We start from the raw sequence: 26,634 nt of genomic DNA on the forward strand, positions 1-26,634 counted from the left end.
AAAAGCAGTACAATAAGATACAAATACAACCTGGCAACCGCAACAAAACGCAAACCATGAATACGGGCAGCAAATGCATGGCGTTATATAACAGTTAAAGAAGAGGAACAAAAACAAAACAAAACAACAAAAGCAACAGCAAGGAAAAAAATTAGTTAGTCACCGTAGTGCGCACGTACGAGCTCTAAAAACTGAGCTGAGTCTTTCTCGGTGGGCCTCTTGTTCAAGTATCCTCTTACTCCTTGGCAGGAAGGCTGAGTCGAGGGACAAGCGAGTATCTTTTTCGAAGTCCCTGTTTGGGTGCGTGACGCCGAGTGACTGCGGTGGCTGGGTAGCGCGACCGCGGACGAGCTACGACGGCAAGCCGGGCCCCTAAAGTGCTCTGCCCTTAAAGGTTTTGTCTCTCTCTCTCTCTCTCTCTCTCTCTCTCTCTCTCTCTCTCTCTCTCTCTCTCTCTCTCTCTCTCTCTCTCTCTCTCTCTCTCTCTCTCCCTCTCCCTCCACACCCCGCAGGTTCTGCACAGCGACGTGCCCGTGGTGGTGAGCGCCCCAACGGGCTCGGGCAAGACGGCCATCCTGGAGATGGCCCTGGTGCGCTTCCTCACGGCGACGGCCGCCGAGCGCGGAGAGCTGGCGCAGACCCCACAGGGGACAAGGGCTGTCTACGGTACGTGCACAAAAGAGTATAGTACATTTAGTTCACAGGTGCTCAGCATGGCAGGCGAGCCTGTCTGCCGGACAACGCGTTCAAGCCCGGAGAGGCGCGGAACACAAGTTGCAAAACGAAATTCCGGAACCAATGAAAGCATGATAGCTCCATCTGGGTAAACTGTAGCCTTGCTAAGTTTCCGGGCGCGTAGTAAATTCAGGAGTGCGTGACGTCATAACTTGGAAACGAGAGTAATCTAATTACAAGGGAATTCTCCTGCCGCGAAGAATCTGCCTCCGAGTTGATTCCGGATCGTAGTAGCATCTCCGCCACGCAACAACACGATACGGCGGTTGAAGACATCCGTTGAAGTGGGGGCTGACTCGTCGACCAGTACATACGGCAGCACCTGGTACTTACTGCAATGTTATTTTGAGTTTCGAGGGATCCGTAAGTATGCATCGAGGACTTGGTGGATGCATATGAAGGTATGCGGTATCACATCTCAGACGGCATAGCCGTTTCTCGGTTCCAACACGTCTCAATGACATGCAGGTGTTCACGGGGATCTGTGGATTGAACGACGGCTGGAAGGGTGTTGGGGGCCTGGTGCCTCGCTATGGTTCCGGACTAACCGCTTATCACGACTCATCAGCTAATGCGGTGACGTCCTTTCCCGTACCGACATCATATGCCACTTCAGTATGTCATAGAAATTCGCAGGCCCAGGCTGGGTCATTGCACCGCAGATTGTGGGGCCTTGCGACCATGCGCCTTCTAATAGGGTGAATTGCAGTGTTAAATGGTAGTTCCACTGAGGCGACCTATATGCCATTTAATGGTACATGATTCGGGGGAGGGGGAAAAATCGATTGCTAGACCCATAGTCCAAATTAACGAAGCTACATTGGAGTAGGATTGGGCATGTAATGCGAGGAAGTGGCAACCAATTGCTAACTGTAAGCAGAGCTTAAAGTGGAGGAAGACCGATAACTGAGTGCTGGGATGCGATAGGGTGCGATAGGAAATTTGGTGGCAAAGAATGGATTTGGACAGCGCACAATAACAGTAGTTAGAAGTTTGTGGGACAGGCCTTCATCCTGCAGTGGACACGAAATAAGTTGCTGGTGCTCCTGCTGATGATAGTGACGAATCGGAGGTTTAGGTCGCATATTTTGCCTTCCTTGTGGCGAGGCTTATTCAGTTTACAAAGGTGAGGTTGTTCTTTTGGAACAAAGAAAAGAAGACACCCGGCATCCAAAAGGCACAGTTAGCCGCCTCTTTGGTTATTACAAGAGCGGTTTGAAGTGATTTCCGAATAGCGTTTCATGCTTATCAGATTGCCTTTTGGCCGTACGTGTTTTAGTCTCGTACGTGGCACCAGGACGGCACCTCCGAGGCTCTGCTGACTGCTGTTTCCCAAAGGCTGTCACGAAGTGACGTGATTCGGTGAAACGCACGCGTAACCCGGCGATCTCAATGGAAGGCTTGCGGAACTCATGAGTTAGAGTTAATGCCTTTGTCAGTGCAACAAACTACCAAGGTAAATTTTTTTTGTTGAATTCCAATGGGGTTTCCACGATGCCGCGTCTGGGCTGCTGGCAACTACCGCTTGCACACGGGCGAATACTAGGAGCTGCTCCTTTCCCCTTTAGTGAATACACAAGCGAAGCGGCCGTCAGCACATAATTATGGACGTTTCCAGACACTTCCCCATTTCCGAGTACTTAAGTAACTCCTGCGTAGGTTAAACCCTGCTCCGCTATACTTCACACCCGCCGTCTACCAATAAAAGGAACAGTGTCCCGGCTGCTGGTTTTCTCCCTCCGCGCTGCAAAAGCGGGCCTCAACGTTGTCGCCTGAGCTGTGCTCCACGAAGCAGCTCGCTGCGCGCGCTCTGCTTCGACAGAGACTCTTTTCCGCTCTCTCCGATGGGGCGTTCCCACTTACCAGTAACAATAGACTTGAGAGTGTAGCTACGTTGTCTATAAACCCAGCAAGACCCTCTCCCCCTACTCCCAACTCCTCTCCAACCTGGTTCTTCTTGCGCATGCGCATGGGGTTGCGCCACAGGAGTTTTTGTCGTACACAGGACCACTGGATTTCAATTTCGCTGATACTCGGGAACCAGTTAAGAACTGCAATAGCTCATGTACGGTATCACTCCGCCTAAGCGACGGACCCGTATTTCAGCGGGAGCGCGCATTTTGGAAGGAGATTGCTGTGAATCCGTGATATCATCTGCCTTTTCTCATGTAGTTTGTTTGTCGTCGCTGCAGTCGTGTATAAGCATATTAAATTCGAAGAATCACGGAAATGGCTCGTGCCATGTTCAAAATATTCCCAGTAGCGTCCTACTTGATCCGCGCGGAGTAACATCCGGTTACGGTGTTGAAGTACAGCGGCAACTTCCGTTGCCCTTCTTAAGCTGTACCAAATAGGTGGTGTTGGTTGTGTCCGAGAATAGTCATATATAGCTTCGCTTTAAAAAAACAGTTATACGGAGGAGTGCAGAGACATTTTGCTGAACACCCGTTCCGCCGAGGCCCGTTTTTCAGTTTTCAGCACGGAGGAAGTAGGGGCTCACGGTGGCTACAGTGTCTCCAGCTTCGTAGCAGCGCCTGTCCTCCTCCTCCTGTCGCAGTGGCCCCGCTGAAGGCTCTGTGCCGCGAGCGGCTGTCCGACTGGCGTACCAAGCTGGCCGGCCTGGGCGTCCGCTGTGCCGAGTACACGGGCGACACGGACGACGAGCACGACCGCGAGGCGCTGGTCGGCGCGCAGCTGCTGCTCACCACGCCGGTGCGTATCACTGACGGCGCGCTCGAGTACGCGCTACCGGCGTAGCCGCTCTGGCTACACACCACTCGAAGTTCTTTGAAGTGAATGCTATGGCTCTCCTTAGGACGAGCGTGAGGTACGGCAAAATCCTGAGACATTGTCGCTTTTGTCAAAATCCCTACTTTTCTAGATTGTGAAGTTGACATGACATGATTAATGCGACATCGTTTGTCATATTTGAGGCTGCTTGGACTTTGAAGGCCCACAGCGATGCTGCGACCAACACAGAAGAGATCCTTATCCCCTACTCACATGCTGAAGAAGTAGAAGGTGCACCACAATGTGCAGACGGGGGCGACAATGATAAAGTTCGCGCTTACAATCCCGCAACCACACCATGTCGTTTTCAACGAATGGGAGCCCTGTGAGGTCAGCGATCGCCAGTTGAACGGGGGGAACTGGCCCTCACCTCCGGCACTAGGCGCGCCTTATATTATTAAGCTCATATAACTTTTTCCATGGTTACGATAGCGCAAAAACGAACGAGGACTAAGAAGAAAACACAAGGACGAGAGCAAGGACGAGCACAAGAACAAGGACGAGTGCGCTCGTTCATGTGTTTTCTTCTTAGTCCTCGTTCGTTTTTGCGCTATCGTAACCATGGATCGCTGTCAACTATATGCCGGATCGTTCTGTTACTTCATATAATTCTTCATCCTACCCGCTTTTTCATGACTACAGGGGCACACCCTCGGTCGTTTCGCGCGCATTAATTGCGCGAACGTGATTCGGCTGTCGCTGTCGACCTGTTCGTCGAATTCTTATGGGCAAGCATAGGAGGCTTGAATCGGAAAAATCTGTGTCACACGTGTTTCAAGTTTGGGCGAGGCGATCGCCGATCGGAGGAGAGACGAACGATACTGCAGGCAGCATTAAAGAAAGAGGACGTGTTATGTCATAGAGGCACTGCGTCTGCGCAGTGGGACAGTGCGACGGAGCTCCTGTGCGTGCCTCGGTGCGCGGCTGTTTGTGTGCACGTTCGTGCCCGGCCTCCGCGATCAGCAACGGCACGGCGACAGAGCTGATAGCGGAGGCCACGGTATGCGGGTGTGCGTGACGGCGCGCGCACGCTTTGCGAGTTTTAGTCCACGTCTCGTGGTGCAGGGCAACGAGGTGTACCCACGCTTACGCACATACAAGGGACATATAACGCATCGCCCTTTAATTTTGTAATCAAGTACATCGTCTAACCTGTCGACCGTAGATCGATCGACCGTTCTTCGCACGCCGAGTCATATCTTTTGTACTGCGCGTGCACAGTCATGTTGGCGGAAATACGGTATCGTCGGATACCGCCTGTAATAGCACCCGAAAAGCATAGCTCATGAAATTCTGTGGAGATTTTATGTGCTTGTGATTTTATTTTACGTGCTTGTGAACACCCAAGTGTGCATTTATTTTGTACTTGAAAAAGAACCACTAGAATGTTTTCTTTTCTTTCATACGTGAGTACCGTATGGGGTTTGGTGTGCCGTTGTTTCTGTTGCCTTGTACAAATGGGAGGTGGGGCTAGTCAAGCTGCTATAGCGCAGCTTTTTTCCCACTTTCCATGCCACAATTGTTTCTATTTTGTGCAAACCACGGTGTATCGTTGTGGTGAAATAAACTTCAACTTCAACTTCAGATACGGCCTACGGGCGTATATAGCGACTATGTGCATCTTTTGGCCAAGGGGCTGCGCTTGAAGTAAATTATTTTTGCTCTACACACTGAAGTAAAACATTCTTGATACTTCAGTGTACGTACAGCCGGCAAAGCGCTTAAGTATGACACGTCTTTCGTACTGTAAGCCTTATCCTGCCTTTCCCAAAGTGGTATTTGAACAAAACTACTGCGGCGTTCTGAATTCTAGGACACTTCCTTGTCTCCTACATCTTTGTAAAGAGTATGTTTCGGCAGTTTTCTAATGCAGTTAGTTGAAGTTGAGATCGCTGTTATAGACAATGAGTTTTACCGACTGTACAAAAAAATAACGTACAGGCAGCATGGCAGATGGGGAAGTCTTCGACTATTTATTTCTTCGCTCTCCAACGTTTTCAGGGAGGCACAAACGTAATCAACCTACAAGGCCGAAGACCACAGATTGAATTCTACTGTAAAAAAAAAAGTGCCTACAAGACAAACGGTGCAGACATGGTCTGCACTCCGACAACAGCGTCTCCTCTTTGGCCTTCGTTGACTTTTTTTTTTTGCAGGAGAAATGGGACGGAGCCACACGGCGCTTCCCTGCAGAATTGCGCCCCGAGTTGGTGCTGGTGGACGAGGTGAGGACTGCGCACGCGTTCACTGCATTGGAGCTAGCCTTGGCACGGTGGCAGCGATACTATATGGAAGGTGCACATTGTGGTAGCGGCCCATTGCCCTAAACGAATCCGCGTATCAAGGCTGAGGGCTGTCTGGAAGACACCTTGAGGAGCCATGAAGGGGCAGAAACTTGGAGGCTCACTAAAAGGGTTCAACTTAAATTGAGGACGACTCAGCCGAGCGATGGAACGGAGGACGAAAGGTGTACCATTAGGGGACAAGAAGAGTCAGGGAACAAACGCGTGTTAAGGACGTGTTAGTAGAAATTAAGAAGAAGAAATGGACGTTGTCAGAGCATGTAATGCGAAGGCAGCATAACCGTCGGTCATTAAGGGTAACCGAGTGGATCCCTAGGGAAGGCAAGCGCTGCACGCGGCGGCAGAAAGTTAGATGGGCAGATGAGACCAAGAAGTTTGCGGGGATGAATTGGTCACAGTTAGCACAGGACCGAGATAAATGGAGATCCATGGGAAAGGCCTTTGCCCTGCAGTGGGTGTAGATAGGATGATGTCGATGATGATGAAAACAAAATACAACTTTGTTCAATTTGAAAGAACCGCGCTTCAGTACCTTGTCCACCTCCAACCCTGCCGCGAAAGGCGCTTTTTGACTGTAAAAACGCAAGAAGTGTTCAAAAACTTTCAAATTTCGCGCTACAGTGACTTATTATGGGCAGGAGCGACGTAATACGGGTGAGCACTAGAAACATGTTTATCAGCGTGTTAACCGCACGTTAACATTCAAATTTTGCGAAGAAACGGAACTAGATGCCCCACTGCATCGTCCAGGCATGCGTTTTAGCGATGGGTAATTAGCTTGGCGGCCGCCAATCACACCAACAAGATTCTGTGACGTCACTGAAAAGTTGCCGGAAACTGGCTAGGGAGTTGCCACTGCTACACACGTTTTCTTTAATATGTCAATTATTAGTGCGAAGTTTGCGGTAAAATTAGTATCATTGTTATCGCGACAAAGCAGTCTTTTTAATGAATTAAGCTTGTATTTTGTCGTCATGGCCCCATCAAGCACGCTCACTTATACTCGCTTGACGAACTATGTAAGCGCAATCCTTCCTGCTTTACAGGGTGTGTGGTGTAGGTACATACACAAACATGCATGCAACGACGAACGCACAGTAACACCACAGCTTCGCTTACGATTTATGACATCTTGCTTCGCGTAACATGAGAGAAAAATGGGAAAAATCAAAACCTGAATTCTTGTTTTGCGTTAATTTGTAGGCAATATAACTATTTTTGATAACTTATTTGAGGCCAAGACAACTATAAAAAGGGCAGACTGGGTCGAAACAAGAGCTCCAGAGAAGTGTCGATTTATAGGAGACCTTATCGTCAATTAGAGGACGGGATGGCTCCTCCAAGCGTTACAGAATCGAAAGGATGTACAGTAAACCCTCCTTAACTCGAACTCGCATATCTCGAAATCTCGGTTAAGTCAAAATTTTTTTTCGCTGTTCATTAACTTACCATAGGTGCTATGTATTTGCCCCCTTTTATCTCGAAACGTTTTTCGGAGGGGACAGCGGATATCTCGAAATCTTGACCGGGAGGGCAGAAGGCAAAGTCCACTCCCAACAGGAAACGAGGGCTCCGTGCAAACGCTTAGCTCTTATAATGCCGAACGCGGTCGTGATGGGTGAATTTGAAATTCCCGCGGACGCAGCCGTTTCCTACCCGCCTTGTCAAGCAACTGTGGGAGTGATCACGTGTGCGCACCTGCGCGTGGCTTATGCGCGCTGGGGCGGCGTGTGCAGCGTGCGCCCGTCAGTACGCAACCTAGCCCTTGCATGTGCGAGCTGGTATTCTTAGTTTTCCCCGCGATCTGCACGCGACGCATCTTGAGTTCAGTTTCGCTAAATAGTGAGTGGTCTGTGCAACGGACGGTTCCGAATATCGACCAAGAATATCGCCCGGATTCGAACCCATGACGCCGCGGGCGGAACGGCAAGTGCCGGGCGCACTACCGATTGAGCCACGCAACCAACACGGATTTCGATGCACCGATAGCGCCTTATATCCTTCACTCATTTATGGTTTGTTTCGAAAGCGCCATAAGTTGTCACGCGCCTCCGCAAGATGGCGACACAGGTTCCGCGATCGAGACTATGATCGAGAGACCCGCCATAAGTTGTCACGCGCCTCCGCAAGATGGCGACACAGGTCCCGCGATCGAGACTATGATCGAGAGACCAGCAGCGCTGGTCGCGTCTCGTGCTGCCGGGACGCCCCGCTGTAGCCCACCGCAAATTTGATGACGTGCAGCGTGTAACAAGAAAACCAACAACCAATACGTAATCCATACGACTTGCCGGCGCACCCCCTCGGAAATGCTGTGCATTTGATCGTGCCCCTCGCGAGGGGGATGTTTTTTAGTTTGCGTAGAACTTGTTGGCCAGGTACCGAACAGAAGAGTGACCAACAAGTTCAACATATCTCCGTTTAGGAACAAAACAATAGCCGTACGACTTTTTTATAGCGCACGCAGCCACATCTATATTGTCGTATCTTACAACAGACAATCAGACTCGTGCACGCATGTGGCCTACCGCACGGCGGGACAGCACGAAGGGGAGATAAAAAGGCACAACTGTTTACTTGCCATTCCATTTATTGGCGAGCATGTCCGGGAAATACAAGCGGAAAAAACGAACAAAATAAAAACAAACATTTGTATCTCCTGCATAATACTGATACGGTAAGGAATTGGACTTGAATTAAGGGATAACAATATAGAACATTACGGTGTAACTCTCAAAACTTGGTCGGACCACCTATGTTTTGCTTCAGCTGCTCAACTCTGCGCGGCAGAGAAGCGTATAATGAAGGCACCAAGTCGGGGTCCTGTCGGAGCCGATTCCATTCTGCTTCCACTGCCACCCAAAGTGCGTCTGCATTAACGTTGTCAGCGTGGCATTGAGCCAAGTTAGCCTTCATTATTCCTCAAACATTCTCTATTATGTTCATGTCGGGGCTTTTTGGGGGCCACTTAAGCTGCGCAACACCACTGTTATTTAGGTTATCCGGCACTGATGATGATGTGTGGACAGGGCAACCATCGTGTTGAAAATAAAAACAGCCGTCCGGGAATGGGCCGTTTACAGCGAAAGGAAGCAATATGGTATTAATGATGTCATTTTAAACATCTGCCGTTAGGCGTCCAGGAATCCGATGGAGGGGACCGAGACCGTCGTAGGTTATGGCGCCCCAGACGTTCACGGAGACTCGACCGCTTGCTGCTACGTTGCGAATGTTGCCCGCCTCGAAGCTGCAACAGAACCGACGAAACGCAGTTATTAAGTAATAATCTACGCACCGATGCAATGTCCTTACCGTGAACAGGGGACCCTCCAAACACGAGGTCGCTGGTCCCAGCATGATGTGAACGTAGATTCATCGCTGAAGATGACCTGTTGCCACTCATCCGTGGTCCAGTTTTCGTGGTCGCTTGCAAACTCTAGCCGCTTCTGCCGATGCGCTGATGTCAAGGGCGGCTTTCTTGCTGCCACATAGCTTTTTAGCCCGGACGCGTTAAGACGACGCCTGATGGCAGAAACGCTGATGCACAGCCCGAACTCCTCTTTGATTTTCGTCGCTGTTGTAAAAGGATCCTCGACGGCGGCAGCAATGATTAGGGCATCCTCTACTTGAGTTGTCTTCCTCGGTCTCCTTTGATGCGGCGCCTCCTCCAAACGATTGTCCTGGTAGAACGCCTGTCAGATTCGGTTAACTGTCTTTTGTGGGCGGTTAATCTTTTTACCTGCGAATTCTTGTGCCTTTACTACGGCAGCTCTCTCGTGCAGTGGAGCTTTTCCTGGCAGCACTGGCTTTTCTTTTACAGTGACCTGGGCAAACAGTTTCGGCGTTTTGCTTAACTCGAAATACCGCTTATCTCGAAATTTTTCCCGGTTTTTACTATTTCGAGTTAACGAGGGATTACTGTAATTTAATACTCGGTAATCGGAGGGGGAAAACATGTAACATGCACTCAACAGAACAGAAAGAATGAAAGACTATGTGAGCTATGTGTGCAGGTGTGAACATCTGCGCAGAGGAGTATATAATCTTTGACTGTTGCAGTCTTAAAATTTTTATAAGAACAAAAATGTTGCGGGCTCAGTTGCTTACGTGATGTTACAAGTCCATCTTTTGATTGCGTCGATTTTGTAGGTCCGCGACCACAGCCCACCGATAAAATGGCTTCTCCCGGGACGACGAAGTTCGAAAATTCTGCCCATACTTGAGCTTTATTGGTCACTACAGCGCTTGATATGAGCATGTAACCCTTCAGCATCGACATACACTGCCGCATTATTGCCGGCACGCAGATGCAAATGGTGTCGGACGCCGGCCGCGGCGCCGTCCTCGAGGTGGTTCTCACGCGGGCGAAGATGCAGAGCGAGGGAGCCAAGCTGCGTGTCGTCGGCGTCTGCGGCTGCGTGGAGAACGCCCGTGACGTGAGTGGGCTGCTCGTGGTGCTTTTAACTCGCAGCGCTAAGGGCCCCGTGGCGCGGACAAGCCGGCGTCGTCGGTGGTGTTGACTGTGACCGCAAAATCTCGCCGCGCAACCTTGCGGCACCGACTCAAACACCAAAGGTTGTAAGGCGGTGCCCCACCAGATAGAGGTGAAGCAGGAGCCTAAAGTTACGGCCACTCGTGGGCGCTGAGGGGGCACGATGAAGACGGCGCTTGGGTGTGGTAATACCGCCGCAGGGTGCGTTCTCTATGTCCTGAGGGCAATGAAGTGCCTTCTCTCTCTCTCTCTCTCTCTCTTCTGATACACGTGATACAGGATACAAGAAGAGAGCGGAGTGGGTCAGGGAAGAAACGCGTGTTAAGAACATATTAGTAGAAATAAAGAAGAAATGTGCGTGGGCAGGGCATGTAATGCGAAGGCAGCATAACCGTCCGTCATTAAGGACAACAGAGTGGATACCTAGAGAAGGCAAGCGTGGCAGGGTGCGGCAGAAAGTTAGACGGGCAGACGAGATCAAGAAGTTTGCGGGGATAAATTGGTCGCAGTTAGCTCCGGACAGGGGTAATTGGAGCCCTTCAGTGGGCGTAGATAGGCTGGTGAGGATGACGGTGACACGTGTTACGTATACTCTTCCATATATTTGTGGCGGGCGCAGTACACGAAGTCATCTTCCTGACCGATTACGATAACACTATCGCATTCCACGCTTAAAGGCGTAGCTTAATTAAGCGTCCTAGGATTTTTTAAAGACAACAGTCCTTCTTGGGTACATAAGCGCGCATATTTCGGTCTGGCTGTCTGTATCGATTCAGCCGCCCGACCAAAAACATTTGCAAGAATGATTCAACACGAAGTATACATGGTCAAGGCTCTTCCGAACGACTAAAGCTGTGGTCGTGGCGCATACATGTCCACATTATTCAGTGCAAAAGAAACTCAATGCATATTGAACGCAAAATGTAAGCACATAACCGAGAGCGCCAGTGTTGTTTTAAAAACGCACTGTGGATTGATTTTCATGATAGAAAAAGAAAACAAGACAAAAACCAACGCGTTAATGACGGCGTCTAAGAAGGTTGAGATAAAAGCCAAAAGGATCTCAAGCCAGTCCAAGTACAAAAGGAACAAAATTACGCCCACCTCCCCTCGCGGGAACCCTGGTGTGATGCGATGCTGAGGGGGGCTCAAGCGCAACGGAGAGCAACCGTCGACCGAAAGGCCGCCGGAGAGCGGCACACCGGTTATATGCGCAGCGCGCCCGAAGGAGAGGAGACCGCGGAGGGAGAGAGTACTGCCAACACCACCTAGACTATAAAGCCGAAATTCTCTTTTGCGCGACGCGGCCTACGTCATCGGGCTGGGGCGGGCGGGGGCTGATTGAAAAAGTCGGCTTCTTGGCAAAGCACAAGGTCGTCTTCCCTGCAAAGCCCAAATACTTTTCTGCTAGCGTCGCCTGCAAGCCTTTCGGGGGCCCTGCCACCCCTTCCACTGCCCCCCCCCGTGCAGGAGCAGAAAGACGGCCATTGTCGCGAGACCCGGTAATTGCCTCCCGATGTGGCCCACAAAAGCCCAACGAGAAGGGGACGAAAAGAAAAGGCGCGCCCACTCAGCATAACTTCCCGGCTTATCCTTTGTGGTGGCTGAGCGGCAGGGTTCACTAACCACCACTTACCAGAATTTTCATAGCCACCCCTCACAACAAGTTTCCTTCAGAGTAAATAGATTCAAGTAGTGCCACACAGCATGCCCGTGTTTGTGTCAGTTCGCGCAGTGACAACAAATATCGATGTATATTTTGCGGTAGAATGAGAACAGATTGTTCGGTAAATTGTGACAAAGATAACGTAAAATTATGTTTATAAGTTTCAGCCTTTATTTACAAGCAAGTTCGACGGGGGTTGAATGATACCTACCCCGCACTATTTTCGGCAGCGCCTGTATGCTGAAACTGCCGTGTTCTCAGTCAGCTTTTTTTTTCCTCACTGCGCCCACGTGCATGGTACTGCGCGCATGATCGTGAACACGCTTCCTTTCGTGCCTGTCAATTGTCATTCTGCCGGGATGGTGCCTCACTAAATTTCTCATGCCGAGCAAGTGTTCAGTTCCGCGGTGTCGCGGAAATTACACACCAGAGTGTAAAGTGCCGGTATTTCGGTTCCCGCAAGATGACGAGTGTCGCCGCAAATGGATACGTGCGATCCGCCGAGAGGACTTTCAGCCCACACAGAACTCCAGGGTGAGTAACTCCTTAGCGTCTAGAATATTGTTTTTCCCGCGACTGCAAAGGTGTAGCATTGCACACATTATCGCACAACGAAAGAGTTAAATACAGTCTACCTAACGCATAGCGTAACCTTGCTGAAAGGGTTGTTACTGATTCGAAGGTAATATTCTTTCTCAGGTATGTGCGCACCACTTCGCACCCGAAGACATTCTGTACAGCACTTCTTACGTCGATGGTGCCACAGGACGTACAGTGACTGCGCCTCTGCCAAAGCCGCGCCTTCGCCCGGGGGCAGTTCCGACCAGGTTACCGGACTGTCCGGCCTACCTGTCATCCGAGCACGCTACTCGGGAGAGCCCAGATAGTAAGCGAATACGACTGGAAGCGGCGGCCATGCAGAAGGCTATAGCAGAATCAGTTGAGGCTTTTCACAGCGAAGAGGACGCGGACAGAGTTCTCAATCTGAAAGACCTAACAGATTACATTCGGTGCGAACGGAGTGCATTCTGGGACGTCATTGAAAAAAATGACCACCTAATTTTGCTGCACATCGATGAAGAGGGAGCCCCGTGTATTAAATGTTCAGTGACTGTACAAGGCGACCTTGGAATTGTGTTCCATTTTATGAAGAGAAAGATGACAAAATTGGGCACCAGCTTGTCGGTTCCCCCTGTCGCAGACAGCAAGCGGGCTCTAAAGGAATTTTTGGACGGCGTCGAGAAGTGGAATAGCAGCCTTGATTCCCCTTCAGAAAACTCAGACAAAGAAATGCTTGAAACCATTTCTTCCCTGCTGAACACTCTGTCGGACACACAACCAGAGGAAAAGGCCCATGCCATCCAGTTCCTGTGTGAACAGTTCAAACTGCTGCTGGCGAATAAGATGAGGCGGCGTTATTCAGCTGAATTTATGGTATTTTGCTGCCTGCTCTTTACCATATCACCCCACGCCTATAAATACATCCGCAGCTATGGAAATGTTACTCTGCCGCACCCTGGGACTATTAGGTCCATATGTTCGTCGTATGGAATGAATCCCCAGTTAGAGCACCAAGATGCCACATTCCTCAGGTACATGAGAACAAAAGTATCTGATCTGGATGATTTCCAACGCACTGCAGTACTGATGGTGGACGAGATTCACATTAAACCTTTTTTTGACTATAAAGGTGGTAACATCACCGGTGCTGCCCACAATTCCAAGGAACCAGCAAACAGTGCGCTTGTCTTTATGGTTCAAAGCCTTGCTGGCAAATTCAAGGAGGTTGCCCACATCGTACCCGTACGTGGAGCTGATGGAGAGTTTTTGCACACTTTGCTGAGGGACGTCATCTGTGGCCTTGAGAAAATTGGTTACAAGATAATATGCGTTGTAACTGACAACAACAAAGTGAACGGAAAGGCAATGGCAAAGTTCAAGACATCCGCGTCGTGTGCAACCGCTGGTACATCGGACTTTGTTTATCCCCACCCATGTGATCCTCAAAGGCCACTTTTCCACGTGCTAGACACAGTGCACCTGCTCAAATGTATCCGGAATAACTGGATAAACCAGAAAAACCACCAGCGATGTTTTTCCTTTCCGGAATTCGACATAGAAGGAAAAGGCCGCATGTTGTCAGCATCGTTTGAAACCTTAAGAGAGGCTTATGATCTTGAACTCGGACAACTGCTGAGGTTTGCGTACACGTTGTCTCGAAAAAGCCTTTTTCCTTCAGCCACCGAAAGACAAAACGTGAAGCTAGCACTGCAGATATTCAATGACACATTGTCCCCAGCTCTTCGAGCCATAGCACAAAAGCACAGTCTAGGCCATGTTGAGGGCACCTCTACCTTTATTGACATCGTGGTGAAATGGTGGAAGATTGTAAACGTCAAAACGCCACACAAAGGACAGATGCTTCGGGACAACTTCCAAGAACCATTGTTCTCAATGGATGATCCCAAAGTGCACTTCCTCTACAAGGTTTTGGACTGGCTGGACGAGTGGAAAGCTAGGACCAAGAGCTACGACAGCGGCAAGCTAACAGCAGAGACACATGGTGCTCTTCACCAAACAACCAGTGGACTCATAGAGGTCGCCCGATACTGCTTCAACGAACTCAACTTGTCCTACGTTCTCCTGGGAAAAATTCAGACGGATGGCCTCGAAGACCGCTTCGGCAAGTACAGGCAGCTCGCTGGAGGACAGTACCACGTCTCTATAAGGCAGGTGTACGAATGCGAAAACAAACTGCGCCTTCAAAGTACGCTTCCATCGGCTGGCCGATCGACCGGAAGTATTGTTGACAAAGATGAGAAGTGGGACGACTTGGATAAGGACACAAGCAGACCGGTCCCTCTCTGCAACGTAGTGGTGACTGAAGAAACGTTGCAGAAAATCAGAGACGTCATTCCCGTCCTGGTATATGTGGCAGGATACGCCGTATATGCCACATTGAAGAAGCTCAAGTGCGAAAAATGTAGGGCCCTCCTGACGCTGAATAAGGAGATAAGAGTTTCTGTGAACGAAAAGCACTACGAGCTTGTGAGAGAAATGGACCGCGGAGGACTTGTGCACCCTACCATGTTCGCAGTGAACGCTGCAACCTACAACTACGCTGTCGTTGAGCAACTCTCGAAGATGCAGGAGCAGTTTTTGAGTATGCCCAACCAGCGCCAGGTAGCGACTGACCTCACTGCGGAGTTGCTAGCCGACGAAGAGTGCTCCGACTTCGATGCTTGTGACGATGGCCACACGAGTGAGCTCCTGCTGAAGCATGTGCTGTGGTGCAGTACAAACATCCTGCTTAAGAACTTCTGCTGCCGACTGAATGACAAGATCGCGGACGCTAGTGCAAAAACAAAAGAAAGAAAGCTTCAAACGTTGAGCAAGTGAGTCACTGTGTTCACAGCAGCACTGGTGCTCATTTAGTGGAATAAATCCGTTTAGAGCCACCATAAATGCGTTTGTTGTGATCGATCTGCATGCTTTTAAAAGGGAGCTGGAATCATTAGGATGTTCCGCTGCAAAAAAAAAAAAAAAAAGGTTGCTTGCCGAAAAGTCACAAAGACAATCCAAATAACACGTTTCACTAATCTAGACGTATTAATTTCCCAATAAACACTTTACGCCCGGTAGCAAAAAGTAAATTGCTCAGGATTGACGTGAACTGGTTCCTAAAAAATCAAGTAATTTTGTGGTAATACTTTTATATGAATGCGGAGCAACACGCCCTGAAATTTAGAATAAGCGCAATAGTTCAACATGGTCGCATGGTTACCTGCAAAGTAAAATGAATAGTCCCGACCCCTTCGAATTTCAGCGTAGTGTGTGAAGGACTGTTGTTAAAATATATTTTGAAAAATTAAAAGTCGTTATTGATGTGAATTTTTTTCTTACAAACTCATTCTTTTTACATGAATCGGCTGCAGGCACCTCCGTGCACCATCGATCCTTTTTCATTATCCTTACCGTGGCGTCCAGGAATGATCAGCCGGTTAGTCATATATTAATCCTATTTTTCGGTCCTGCTTCGCATTACGCTCTCACAGCGCTTTTTGGCACATGTCAGTGAACTTGAATATGGTGTGCATGTTACAACAAAATATTCGTAATGATGCTGTTCGTACGTGACAAAAAGAACGTATTTAAATTAAGAACAGGTAAAATACAAATTTAGCTTTACGTTGAGTCATTTAGCATGTATTGCATTGTACTGCTCAAAAACTATCCAAACCGAGCTCGTGTTCTTCAAGTGTGTTAATGTTTTGTGCTTATAACTTCACTTCAAAACTATCTAATTGCTCCTCGTTTGCTGCTGTAGCTAAACAACGTTACAGTTAGTTGCAAGTACAGCACATTTATATCCCATGTATACACTACAATGTAATCAATGAGAATTCTGCTATTTTCTCGTCGATTTAAAGTTAGCTTGGTTAATGGTTAGGCAAGTAAGAATTCTCGAGCAACAGTTCAAACGATTTTTGTGGCCACCAATATGTTTACTCAAACAACACAACTTGGCGTTACATGGTCGGCAAACTACGGGGTCATGTCCAAGCACACGCACAGAAACAAAATACTACGACCGCACAATTTTCGAAGCGACACGGCACTAAACCTGTTCAGTGCCTCCAGCTCCGTGCTCTGCGGGCGGCGCGCGGCCGCCCCTGCCCTGTGACGTCACGGCGGCACTCCGCAGGCCTTGAAAGTCTAGGTGGTGTTGGTACTGCACATGCGCAGCACCGCGCGCAGCGCCGCCCACCGGCGGAGTGAGAGCGCGCTGGGCCGCACACCCGCAAATGTTGAGAGAGAGAGTGTTCGCTCTCACCTGGGCACGCGCCGGCGCCAGTGCGTCTGCCGCGGCTATGACGCAACACAATCCAACACAATCCACTTTAATCCAATCCAAATCCAATCCAATCCTAGCCAAGCCAATCGAATCGAATCCAATTCAATGCCCCTCGCGAGAGAGTGTTAGTGGCTGCGGACAACAACAACGGACGCACGCAGGAAGGACAGGGCCGCCGACAAGAGATGCTCTCAGCGTCGCATCTAAAAGGTCCCAACACAGTGGTGCGAACGCCTAGACATTGATTCGAAAAAAAATGGGCCGTGTATCTGCTCCTTTCGTTACAAATGTCGACTAAAGGCGATAGTCTTTGTCGACATTCGCCAAGTAAAATGCCTCCCTTCGCTGTCCCGCTCACCTCTCATGATGTTCCTGTTGCGTCGCGCTCCTCCCAAGGTAAACACGCTAAAGGTTTGCTCAAGTCGATTTTAATTTACTGCGCTCCATTCCTCCAAGTCGGGTGCCTCGATGCCAGCGCTGCAGTACGGCGGCGACGCACGTGAATCGAGGCGCCCTACTTCAACGTTTATAGAACCACGTTGCCCTACTCCACGTGCCATCAAAGCAGACCGTGGAACCTATCTAGTGGAACCTTTTGTAACTGTTGCCGCTTGAATTCTTAAAATGCCGCCAGAAGCTATAGTGGCGCGGGCGACAGCAGGCTACGGCGGAGTGGATTTTTTTTTGCGCCAGTGGATGCAGTCTTTTATTTCGCAAAAATCAAGCATCTATGATTTTTTATAAAAGCACACTGGAATTATCATTTACGTAATAATTTGTTGTCTTATATTTGCGTAATGCCTTGTTCTTGTTCAGCAATGTTGACAAGTATAAACATTACACCGGACCTAACGTTTACATTTGGCTGCGAGTATACAAGACTATTGTGCAGCTTCTGTTTCACTTTGGCCGGGTGGCTGAATCGAGTCACAGAAATGAAATCGAGTCACAGAAGAGAAATGAAAACCGGATCGGCGCCTGGTCCGGACGGTTTGCCAACGGAATTCTACAAGCGTTGCTGGGCAGAATTAGGCTCTTCCTTAGTGCAACTTATAAATTCAATCCTAGCAGATCAGCGGCTTCCAAACTCGTTTAAGAGAGGCCGTCTAATCTTACTTTTGAAAGAAGGAAAAGACCCCTCTCTCCCGAGTTCTTACAGACCAATAACCGTTTTGAATTCGGACTACAAGATTTTAACTTCCCTTTTGGTATCCAGAATTAAAGCTCTTTGGCCGGACCTCCTCTCACTCCAACAGGTTGGCTCGGTCCCATACAGAAATATTTTTTCGGCACTTAGCCTAACCCGAGACGTACTTGCCTATACGCACCAAACTGGTATTGCAGGCCTGTGTGTCTCTTTAGACCAAAGACAGGCATTTGATAGGGTCAATCATTCATACTTGCTTGCCATATTTCAGGCATATGGGTTTCCCTCTGAATTTGTTCAGCTTCTCCGAGAATTGTATGATAATTTATCCAGTGACCTGGACATTAATGGTGTGCTACAGGGGGAAATTGCAATTTATAGAGGTGTCAGACAAGGATGCCCCTTGTCGCCGCTTGTGTTTGTCTTATGTCTAGACCCCTTCATCAGAAAACTCGTTGATAACCCCCAAATTAGGGGTCTCCCCCTGCCCGGACAAGGCTCGGTTAAAGTATCTGCGTACGCAGATGACGTCACTATTTTTATCCGGGACACTGATAGCCTCACGGCTGTTTTAGGGGACTTCGAGTCTTATGCTCGACTTTCAGGTGCCGAGTTAAATTTCACAAAAAGTGCTGTCCTCCCTCTGGGAAACGCTACACTCGCCCCCATTCATAACTTAAAAATAGTTCGAGACCTGATGATTCTCGGCATCAGATTTACCGAAGAAGGTGTTTCTCCAGACATGTGGCCCGAGTTAGTTGAGGATATTCAAAAGAATGTTGCCCGGGCTAGGTCTTTCAGCTTCTCCTTTTCGGAGAAATCGTATCTGATTAAATGCGTTTTTCTTGCTAAATTCTTTTTTGTCTCCAGGATTATGCTGCCTCCCAATCCTGTTACGCACAAAGTGTCCCGCGACATTTTTTCTTTCTTTTGGGATGGAAGCACGGAGCGTTTAGCGAGAGATGCCCTGCGCCTCCCACGCCGCTCGGGGGGTTATGGTCTCCATTGCATCGACCTCATGAGCCAGTTGTTGGCCCTTAGAGTCGTCTCTTCACTTCTCAGTGAAGTAGAAGCTCCGGGCAGACCTTTGATCCTATACTTTCTCGGTCCTTCTAGACGGGTTCTTTGTCCAACTATGGCCAGAAACCTGCACCCCAGTGCAGCTTTCCCGCCAAGACTGTTCAAGGCCGTCATTACTTTAGCTAAGGAAATTCGTGCACTGGATGCTGATCTCGATTTTGTGAATGAACAACCTGCCAGGCTGTGTGAAAAAATAGTTACTGCGAGATCGGGCAGACGTGTGGATCCACCAGATTTCCCCTGGTTACGGCTGACTTCAGGTAGGCTGCCAGAGGACGCCAAAAACATCCAGTGGCAAAAAGCGTGGCGAATTCTTCCCACAAAAGATAGATTATTTCGCTGGGGAGTAACACAGAACTCTTCCTGTCCCAACTGCGGTCAACCAGAATCCACGGCTCACACGTTCTCAAGCTGCACTGTTGCGCGTTGCTTTTGGCGCATCATACACCGTGCCGCTCCAAGTTTGGGGCTTGCACGGTATCAACTGAGAGAACAGTGCCCTGGCACTCCCCTTGGCAAACTATTCGTAGTGATTGGCGATTATATACTATGGCGTAATCGTTGCAGGGCCGTAGCACAGAATCGCAAGCTACGTATGCAGTGGCCCTTGCTTTCCTTCTTCAGACAACACCTCGTGACCTTTTTGGAAGGCGAGTTGGCCCTTTTGGGTGAGGAAGAGTTTCTGCGACATTGGTCTACCCGGTTTATTGAGGTTTCGAACAAAAGGGTTATTATTCATGCCAGTTTTCCAGACTTGTGTCCTTAGGGATTTTCGTTGTAACAATTGATTTTGGTGTTAGAATTGAGTGTTAGTGAGGTACAGTACCCGTTGTGACATAAAACCAACCCTGTTTTGTATATTGCTGCATTCTTGAAGCGAATGTTTTTGTATAATTGTTTTCCTCGCATGTTAATCTTTTGGTTGTAAGCAACTCTAAATTGTTTGTATGTTAATCTTTTGTCTACAATCAACTTGAAACTGTTAATGTGTTTCTGCAAGTGTCTGTAACTGGCAGCTTTTGCGCTCTATTAGTTTTGTAGCAACTGGCGCTGCACTTGTTTAATTGTTTCTGGTTGTTACGTTGTATCATTGATACCAGGGTTTTTTGATAATAAATTTATCCTTTCAAGACAAACATACAGACAGACAGACATACAGACCAAAATTTCTGGGTGTAGGTAGCCCAAGAAAGACTATCATCTTTAAAAAACGACTTAATTGCATTAATCATGCGAAGAGCGTGAGGAGAGAACAGAAGGGAAGGTGTTTGCGTGCCAGGGTAGTGGTTGACCTTTCTCGATGACATCGCGGCGATGCGAGCGAATACGCGTCTATTTTTTCCCCAGATCCGTCGCGATAATCTTGCAGACTGGTCAAATAGCAGACAAAATGTCCGACTTTTCGACGAATATCGGTGAGCTGTTAGACTCGATCGGTCGACTTGTACATAGGCGGAAGACTGTTGTAAGCTTTGTGTCTGCCGATTTATGCGCTCTTTTTTTTAGTCGAGAGAAAAAGGCGTTGCAAATGCCCGTTAATTGGGGGTGACGTCAGAAATGAGCACACACGCAGTAAAAAAAGTATTCATGGCAGCCATTGCGAGCACAGTTATTTCGTACAAAGCGGAGATGGCAAAATTACTTCTAAAAAGTAATTAAATTACATTACTCATTACTTTCCTAAAATTTTCTAAAATTCAATTAAATTACATTAGAAATTACAGGTGGCTGGAAGTAACGACATTACATTGCTACTACTTTTCAAAAGTAATACAATTACTTTGAAATGACTTTGAAACGCATGAAAAGGGAACGAAGAGGCACGAGAACGCAGCCAGAGCTGTCATCGAAGCGTTGTTTTCTTTGCGTTCGTAGGGTTCCAATGCCCAGACACTCTCTGGGCATTGAAACTCTACTTGGTCAACTTTTCTTGGTCATTTTTTAATGCCATAAGAGAAGCGGACAGGCTATATCGTAGTCAAAAGTAATAAGGAAAATAGTGAGTAATTTCTATGAAATTACTGGCCTGAAGTAATTTATTACATTACTAAATTACCAACATTCAAAAGTAATTCATTACATTACTCATTACAGCAAAAAGTAATTTAATTACTGTAAAGTCTGGTACAAAGTACCCGCGCACAGAACAAAATTACTTGTTAGCTTGCTCGCTTTCTTGCTCGTCAAGTCTAATTTTGGCAATGCATGCGCTCGAAGTCTTGCTCGGGTAAAAAAGAAACTGCCGCATTTTTTCAAAAACAATGTTGAGCGAAACGTGTGCGGCATTCTAATTCAGTTTGTTTGCGTTCGCAGCTGGCCGCGTGGCTGGGCCCCGAGGCGAAGCACCACTCGTGAGTACAACACCGCGGATGCCGCTTGTGTCCTCCATTTCGATGCCTGCGTGCTTGTTTGAACACGTAACGCTTATATTAGACTTTTCAGCACTGCCGGTGAACGCTTTCACTCTTTCCTTCGCGTCTGGAAGCACTGCGAAAGCTACAGTAATCGACAGCCCGGAGCGACACTGCGAGATTTGTTCGTCGAAGCTGTGCGCCCTCCGTTTCTGCTTTGGTTTGGAGGCATTTTCCTTAAAGTGGCCATCGACTGCGTTTAATGCTGCAACTGTATAGAAAGTCAGCCAATAGCCGCTACACCGCTGTAATGACGCAATTCGAGTGCTCAAGGAACGTGAAGACCGGGGAAAAGAAAAAAAAAATATTTTGATCAAGTTTCTAAGTTATATAACAGTTGGCCATAGAGCAGTAATTTTTAGCTAAGTTACTTTGTGACCCATTATTCAACGTAATAAGTGCGTCTTTTTAACTACTTTCTGGAAGCATTTATGATGTAGAAAAAGTCGACAAAAGTCTTGCAGAGTCCCTTTAAAAATGCCCTAAACTTATTGCAGTGCATGGCAAGCAAGTAATCCCCGCTTTTAACAAAGTACCGCTTATAACGAAGTCACCTTTCTGTCTTTGGTTATAACGAGCGTTTCTGCTGTACGCTGAATCGTACGTTTAAAGGGACAGAGAACGGATTTTTCTGTGTGTACGCTCTGCATCCCAAATAAAAAGGGCATCACTAAAAACACGTTGAGCCGAGCCAGTTCCCCCGATAGAACATTTGAAAGCGGAATTTAGCCTTGAATATGCTGCCGAAAGGAACACTGGCAACCATGACACTAATTAGTGTTTCAACATACTTTTAACTTCACGTGAGATGAAAAAAAAATGTATTTAAAAACTTGTCCCCGGCTAAAACAAGGATAATGTGCAGCCTTTCCTGCCCCGTTATGCTGTTTTGAATCACGCGTTGAAACTGACGGAGTTGTTCGGGTAATTACGGTAGTGTTACGGTTGCACACTACATGAGGCAACCTTTCAGACTTCGAAAAGTTTAGTGCCGAATCGCAATTATTTCAGCGTGTTTATTTAGAAATCTCTCGCGGCCACACCAGTATATAAACCAGTGGCTTTCATATCAGCTAGAGGACATGAATTCCACAAAAACCGGTTGTCTGACCCTTTGAGGCGGTATTCGTTTCGTGCCGCGCTTTGTCACGACGGTACACGGCGACACGCTGTCACTGCTGGACGTCGAATCCCCTCGTCTTCCGCGGTGGCTGCGTAAACGTGGATCGTTCCCTCAGGTTCCCGGCCAGCGCCCGGCCGGTGCCCCTCAAGCGCGTGGTGCTGGGCTACCCGTGCCAGACCAGCGACTTCCGCTTCGACATGGCGCTCTCCTACAAGCTGGCCTCCATCATCGAGGCCTACTCCGCGGGGAAGCCCGCGCTCGTGGTGAGCACAAAGACCGGGGCTACCAGCTACATCCTCCTGTATACTGTCTCTTGAGACGCAGTACGGTTCATTCTGCAGAGATTCTGTTTTACAGCGAAGCTGCGCATGGCTAAGGTCCGGTAGCATTTTCGCGTCCGTGGGCAAAAACTCCCATCGCATCGCGTATGAAACCCCGTTGTCAGTGTTGCGCGCACTCCGCGATGGTGGATTGGGCTGCGTCGGAGAAAACAATGGCAGGTTCCCAACGAGCCTATGCGGCAGTGTAGCAAGAACCTAGTGGGGTAATGGTGGAGTACGCGTCGCGATGGGGAGGCCACGTGTGGTTACAGGACTCCCGAAGAGCAGCGTGCGTATGTAGTACAAGCTAGGGTATGCATGCAGTGAGGCCAAGCGTCTTGAAAAAAATTAAGCACCACAGGACAGACTTCTCCATTTCCATAAAGCGGCAATACGAGATCGAACTTCCATATTCTTTCTCGGGAATCTGAGCGGCGGAATTCCGTTTTTCGCATTCCTGGTCGCCCTGTTCCACATTAAAATGTCTACTACTACTACTACTCATTACGTTCCCGGAATAGACCGAATAAATGTTGTGGCGATAATTGAACGAATGATAATTGTAGGTGCTTCTGTAGTACTAGAGATCAGGCTGACTTCCTAGCGCTCGCTAACGGATGTGGACGCGGTGCGCAGTGTGTGGTAGCGGTGGGCACAACGCCGACACGGGTGTCGCGTCGATGGCGCGGAACACTGCTAGGCGCACTTTGGCGTCGCATTGACTAAAATATCCATTGGCTCTAACATCGACGCCTCGGAACGGGCCGGACACTGCTAGAAGGGCTGTAGTGGGCAAAGGTCGCGCCGGAGGCGCTGATTACGCGACGCGCCTCTGTTTGGCGCCACTTTGCGGTGCTACCTTTAGACCACGGCATGGTTTTTTTTTTGCTCGTTATGAAGGATGTGCCTAGTACTTCACGAGTTGGATTAATTAGCTGGGCCATCTACAGAGTCAGCTTGAAAGTTATACAGCGCAATTTTAGATTTCCTTGATTTGCCATTTTGGACTGGCCGGAATTGCCCCAGAGGAGCTCCGAATTATTCGATCACTCGCAGTGTCTACTGCGGGGCCAGTCCTGGGATGCCCACGAACTGCTGGGAACTGCTCTGGACAGGCACGTCGAAGATGCCTTTATTGATTTTGCGATGCTTTCGGCTCGTGCGCAGTTCTGCTCTACGCGGAAAGGCGCTGTTCAGGCGGCCACCATCCTGGCAACATCGGGAGGCTTGCGGCGACCGCCCACGGCCCAGCTGTTCTCTGTGGCCTCCGGAATCAAGGACGCGAAGCTGCGAGGTGCGTCGGCCCTCTCCTAATCCTCTTTCGTTGGCCGGTGTTACGACGTCACCGTCATATAACCACCTTTGGTTGTTAGTTTGTATTGTACGACAACAGTAGTTAGCTGCGAAACGACTTTACTACGTCAGACCAGTTCCTATTCAATATCCCTGCGTGTTCATCTACGTGCTCCACCCGAGTACACTTGTCTCCCTGAGCCCGTTTTTGCTGGGCGTGTCGGCCCCCCCACAGCACTCATCAAGCCAAACTCACCTTCGTTCTTTCATCTTAAGCTACGCACCAGCATAGAAGTTTGTTGCCTAATTTGTAGCGACTTCTTCACGTGTCCAAGACCGGCAACCGCCAGATTTATATGTTTGCTGATTCCCGGCTGAGCTCTCGCTGTCGCTTTCTTGCAGCCGAATTGAGCTCATGGCTCTACAGTGATCACAACGACTTGAAAACGAGTAGGTCAGAACAGCTCCCCCCCCCCCCCTACATACGGTTAAGGGGGGGGGGGGGAAGCTGTATTCTCGGTTGCAAAAGGTCTACAAAAGACAGCATCCCTGCAGTCTACAAAAAGTCATCTATTGGCTGTGGGCACGAACATGGGCGGCAGTTCGTCGATCACGCTGTAAGAATTCCCAGGTCTTGCATCCGAGCTTTACAGGGGGCTTACCAATCTGTAATTTATTGCGCGCTTTATAGGTAACCTCCTGAACAAAATTCTTGCGGAGATTACTCAACTGTTCTTTGGGGGAAGGAGGACGCTATGTGCTCCACAGTGTCTGTGGTGGGCGATAGGGATGCATGTTAAGCGCAAAAAGCCCCCCCCCCGCCCCCCCCCCCCCCCTTCCGCAGAGTAATGCACGCGTCCGCGGCTGCACTGAGAGATAGCGGTGCCGTGTCTGTCATATGAAAAGTATCTCTTGGATATGGAGTGCTACTAGGCTTCGGAAATTCTCCTCGCGTTATTCTGTTGCCTGTTCTTTTCCGTACTGGCGTGTCGAAATGCACTGCAAAGCCAGATTAAATAGTCCACTTTGTAAAACCGAGTGCATAAACGTGCTAACCAACAGCTTAGTGCGGGAAATAAGGATATGTTGAATTCGCGAAATTGGGCAATCAATTCTCAGCTGCGGCTGTCCCGGTAACCTCTTCCTCGTTATTTATGACGGTGAACACTGGTTCGCCCTGGTGCAGAGATGGTGCAGCGCGCGTGCGTGGGCTGGCACCACGCGGGCCTCGACGTCGGCGACCGGATGGCGCTGGAGTCGCTGTTCCGCTCGGGGGCGCTGCGCGCGCTGGTCAGCACGAGCACCCTGGCCGTGGGCGTGAACCTGCCCGCGCACCTGGTGGTCGTGCGGGGAACCACCACATACGGAGGACGCTCCGAGCCTTACCCGGACCTGGTGCTCGAGCAGATGGTCGGCAGGGCCGGAAGGCCGCAGGTATGTTAACACTTTCCTTTACAGAACTGCGCTGAATAGTGTGGACAGGTGTGAGCAGTGGGAGCTGTTTTAGCAGTTTGCAACGCTTTTCCCCGCACATATGTCGTGTTAAAGCTCTCTTCAAACTTGTTGAAAGGAGTTCTGCACCGACTGCGCCTGAATGTGGCGTTTACTCGGAGTTTTAAGTTTAAGATTGGTTGGGAAGATTCCCCCCTGTGCCGGACTTGCGGTGTGCGCGAGACTGTAAATCACTTGCTCTGCGTCTGCCGTCGATACGCTGCTGCGCGAAAAACTGCAGCGAGCTCCCTCTCTCGTGTACGTCATGGAGGCAGCCTCGAACTTTTTCATTTTCTTGGGCCTTGGGCCAATAGTGCTGACAGTACCTTAGGTACAAAAGTACTGCTCCAGTTCCTACGAGAGACTGAACTGGACAAATCTCTCTAGATCAGAGACAGAGCAAGTGTGTCACGATATCTTCTCTTTCGCACTGTGGCGTTCATCTATTTATTTTTCTTGGGTTGGTGTTGTTACTTTTTTTCCCGTCGTTTACTTTTCATTTTGTTTGAGCGTTTCCATTAACGATTTTCATTTCAATTGTATTTTTTTGTCCGGACTCTGTTAGCAGCAATCTCTTGTTTTTCTTGTCCTTTTTTTTCATTTTTTTAACGCTTCATGTTTGTCTTCTTCCTACTGTAACCCTGATGTCTGATATGCACCACTCATCAACGTAGTCACCCCCCATCTGGTGTAGCAAGCCTTGTCCCTAGCAGGGCTGACCTCACCAGTTCACATTAAAGAGCATTCTCTCTCTCTCTCTCTCTCTCTCTCTCTCTCTCTCTCTCTCTCTCTCTCTCTCTTCAAACTGTTTTATGTCCGGTTGTTGAGTCGTCGAATGACGGATGGGCGGACGGATGGACGGCCGGACCAAATATTTTAGCTTTTAGGTAGCCAAGGAAGAATATATAGTCTTCAATAGAGCGTCAAT

The 26,634-nt window shown here is 48.9% G+C and overlaps 1 protein-coding gene across 1 annotated transcript in view; it reads left to right on the forward strand.

The window, feature by feature from the left end:
- Positions 1 to 483: 483 nt before the first annotated feature.
- The window catches only part of LOC144146649 (putative ATP-dependent DNA helicase HFM1), an 88,213-nt gene continuing 62,062 nt past the window's right edge, over positions 484 to 26,634 (forward strand). Inside the window, exons 1-8 of the mRNA XM_077678585.1 lie at positions 484 to 666; positions 3,293 to 3,447; positions 5,682 to 5,750; positions 10,136 to 10,264; positions 21,382 to 21,419; positions 22,718 to 22,865; positions 24,090 to 24,216; positions 25,402 to 25,649. Of these exons, the coding sequence (XP_077534711.1) occupies positions 582 to 666; positions 3,293 to 3,447; positions 5,682 to 5,750; positions 10,136 to 10,264; positions 21,382 to 21,419; positions 22,718 to 22,865; positions 24,090 to 24,216; positions 25,402 to 25,649 (999 nt within the window). The 5' untranslated portion in view covers positions 484 to 581. The remainder of the gene's footprint in view (positions 667 to 3,292; positions 3,448 to 5,681; positions 5,751 to 10,135; positions 10,265 to 21,381; positions 21,420 to 22,717; positions 22,866 to 24,089; positions 24,217 to 25,401; positions 25,650 to 26,634) is intronic.

This window comes from Haemaphysalis longicornis, unplaced genomic scaffold (genome assembly GCF_048455015.1).
Source record: "Haemaphysalis longicornis isolate Haplotype H1 unplaced genomic scaffold, Haemaphysalis longicornis Haplotype H1 scaffold_7, whole genome shotgun sequence".
NCBI classification, from domain to species: Eukaryota; Metazoa; Arthropoda; class Arachnida; order Ixodida; family Ixodidae; genus Haemaphysalis; species Haemaphysalis longicornis.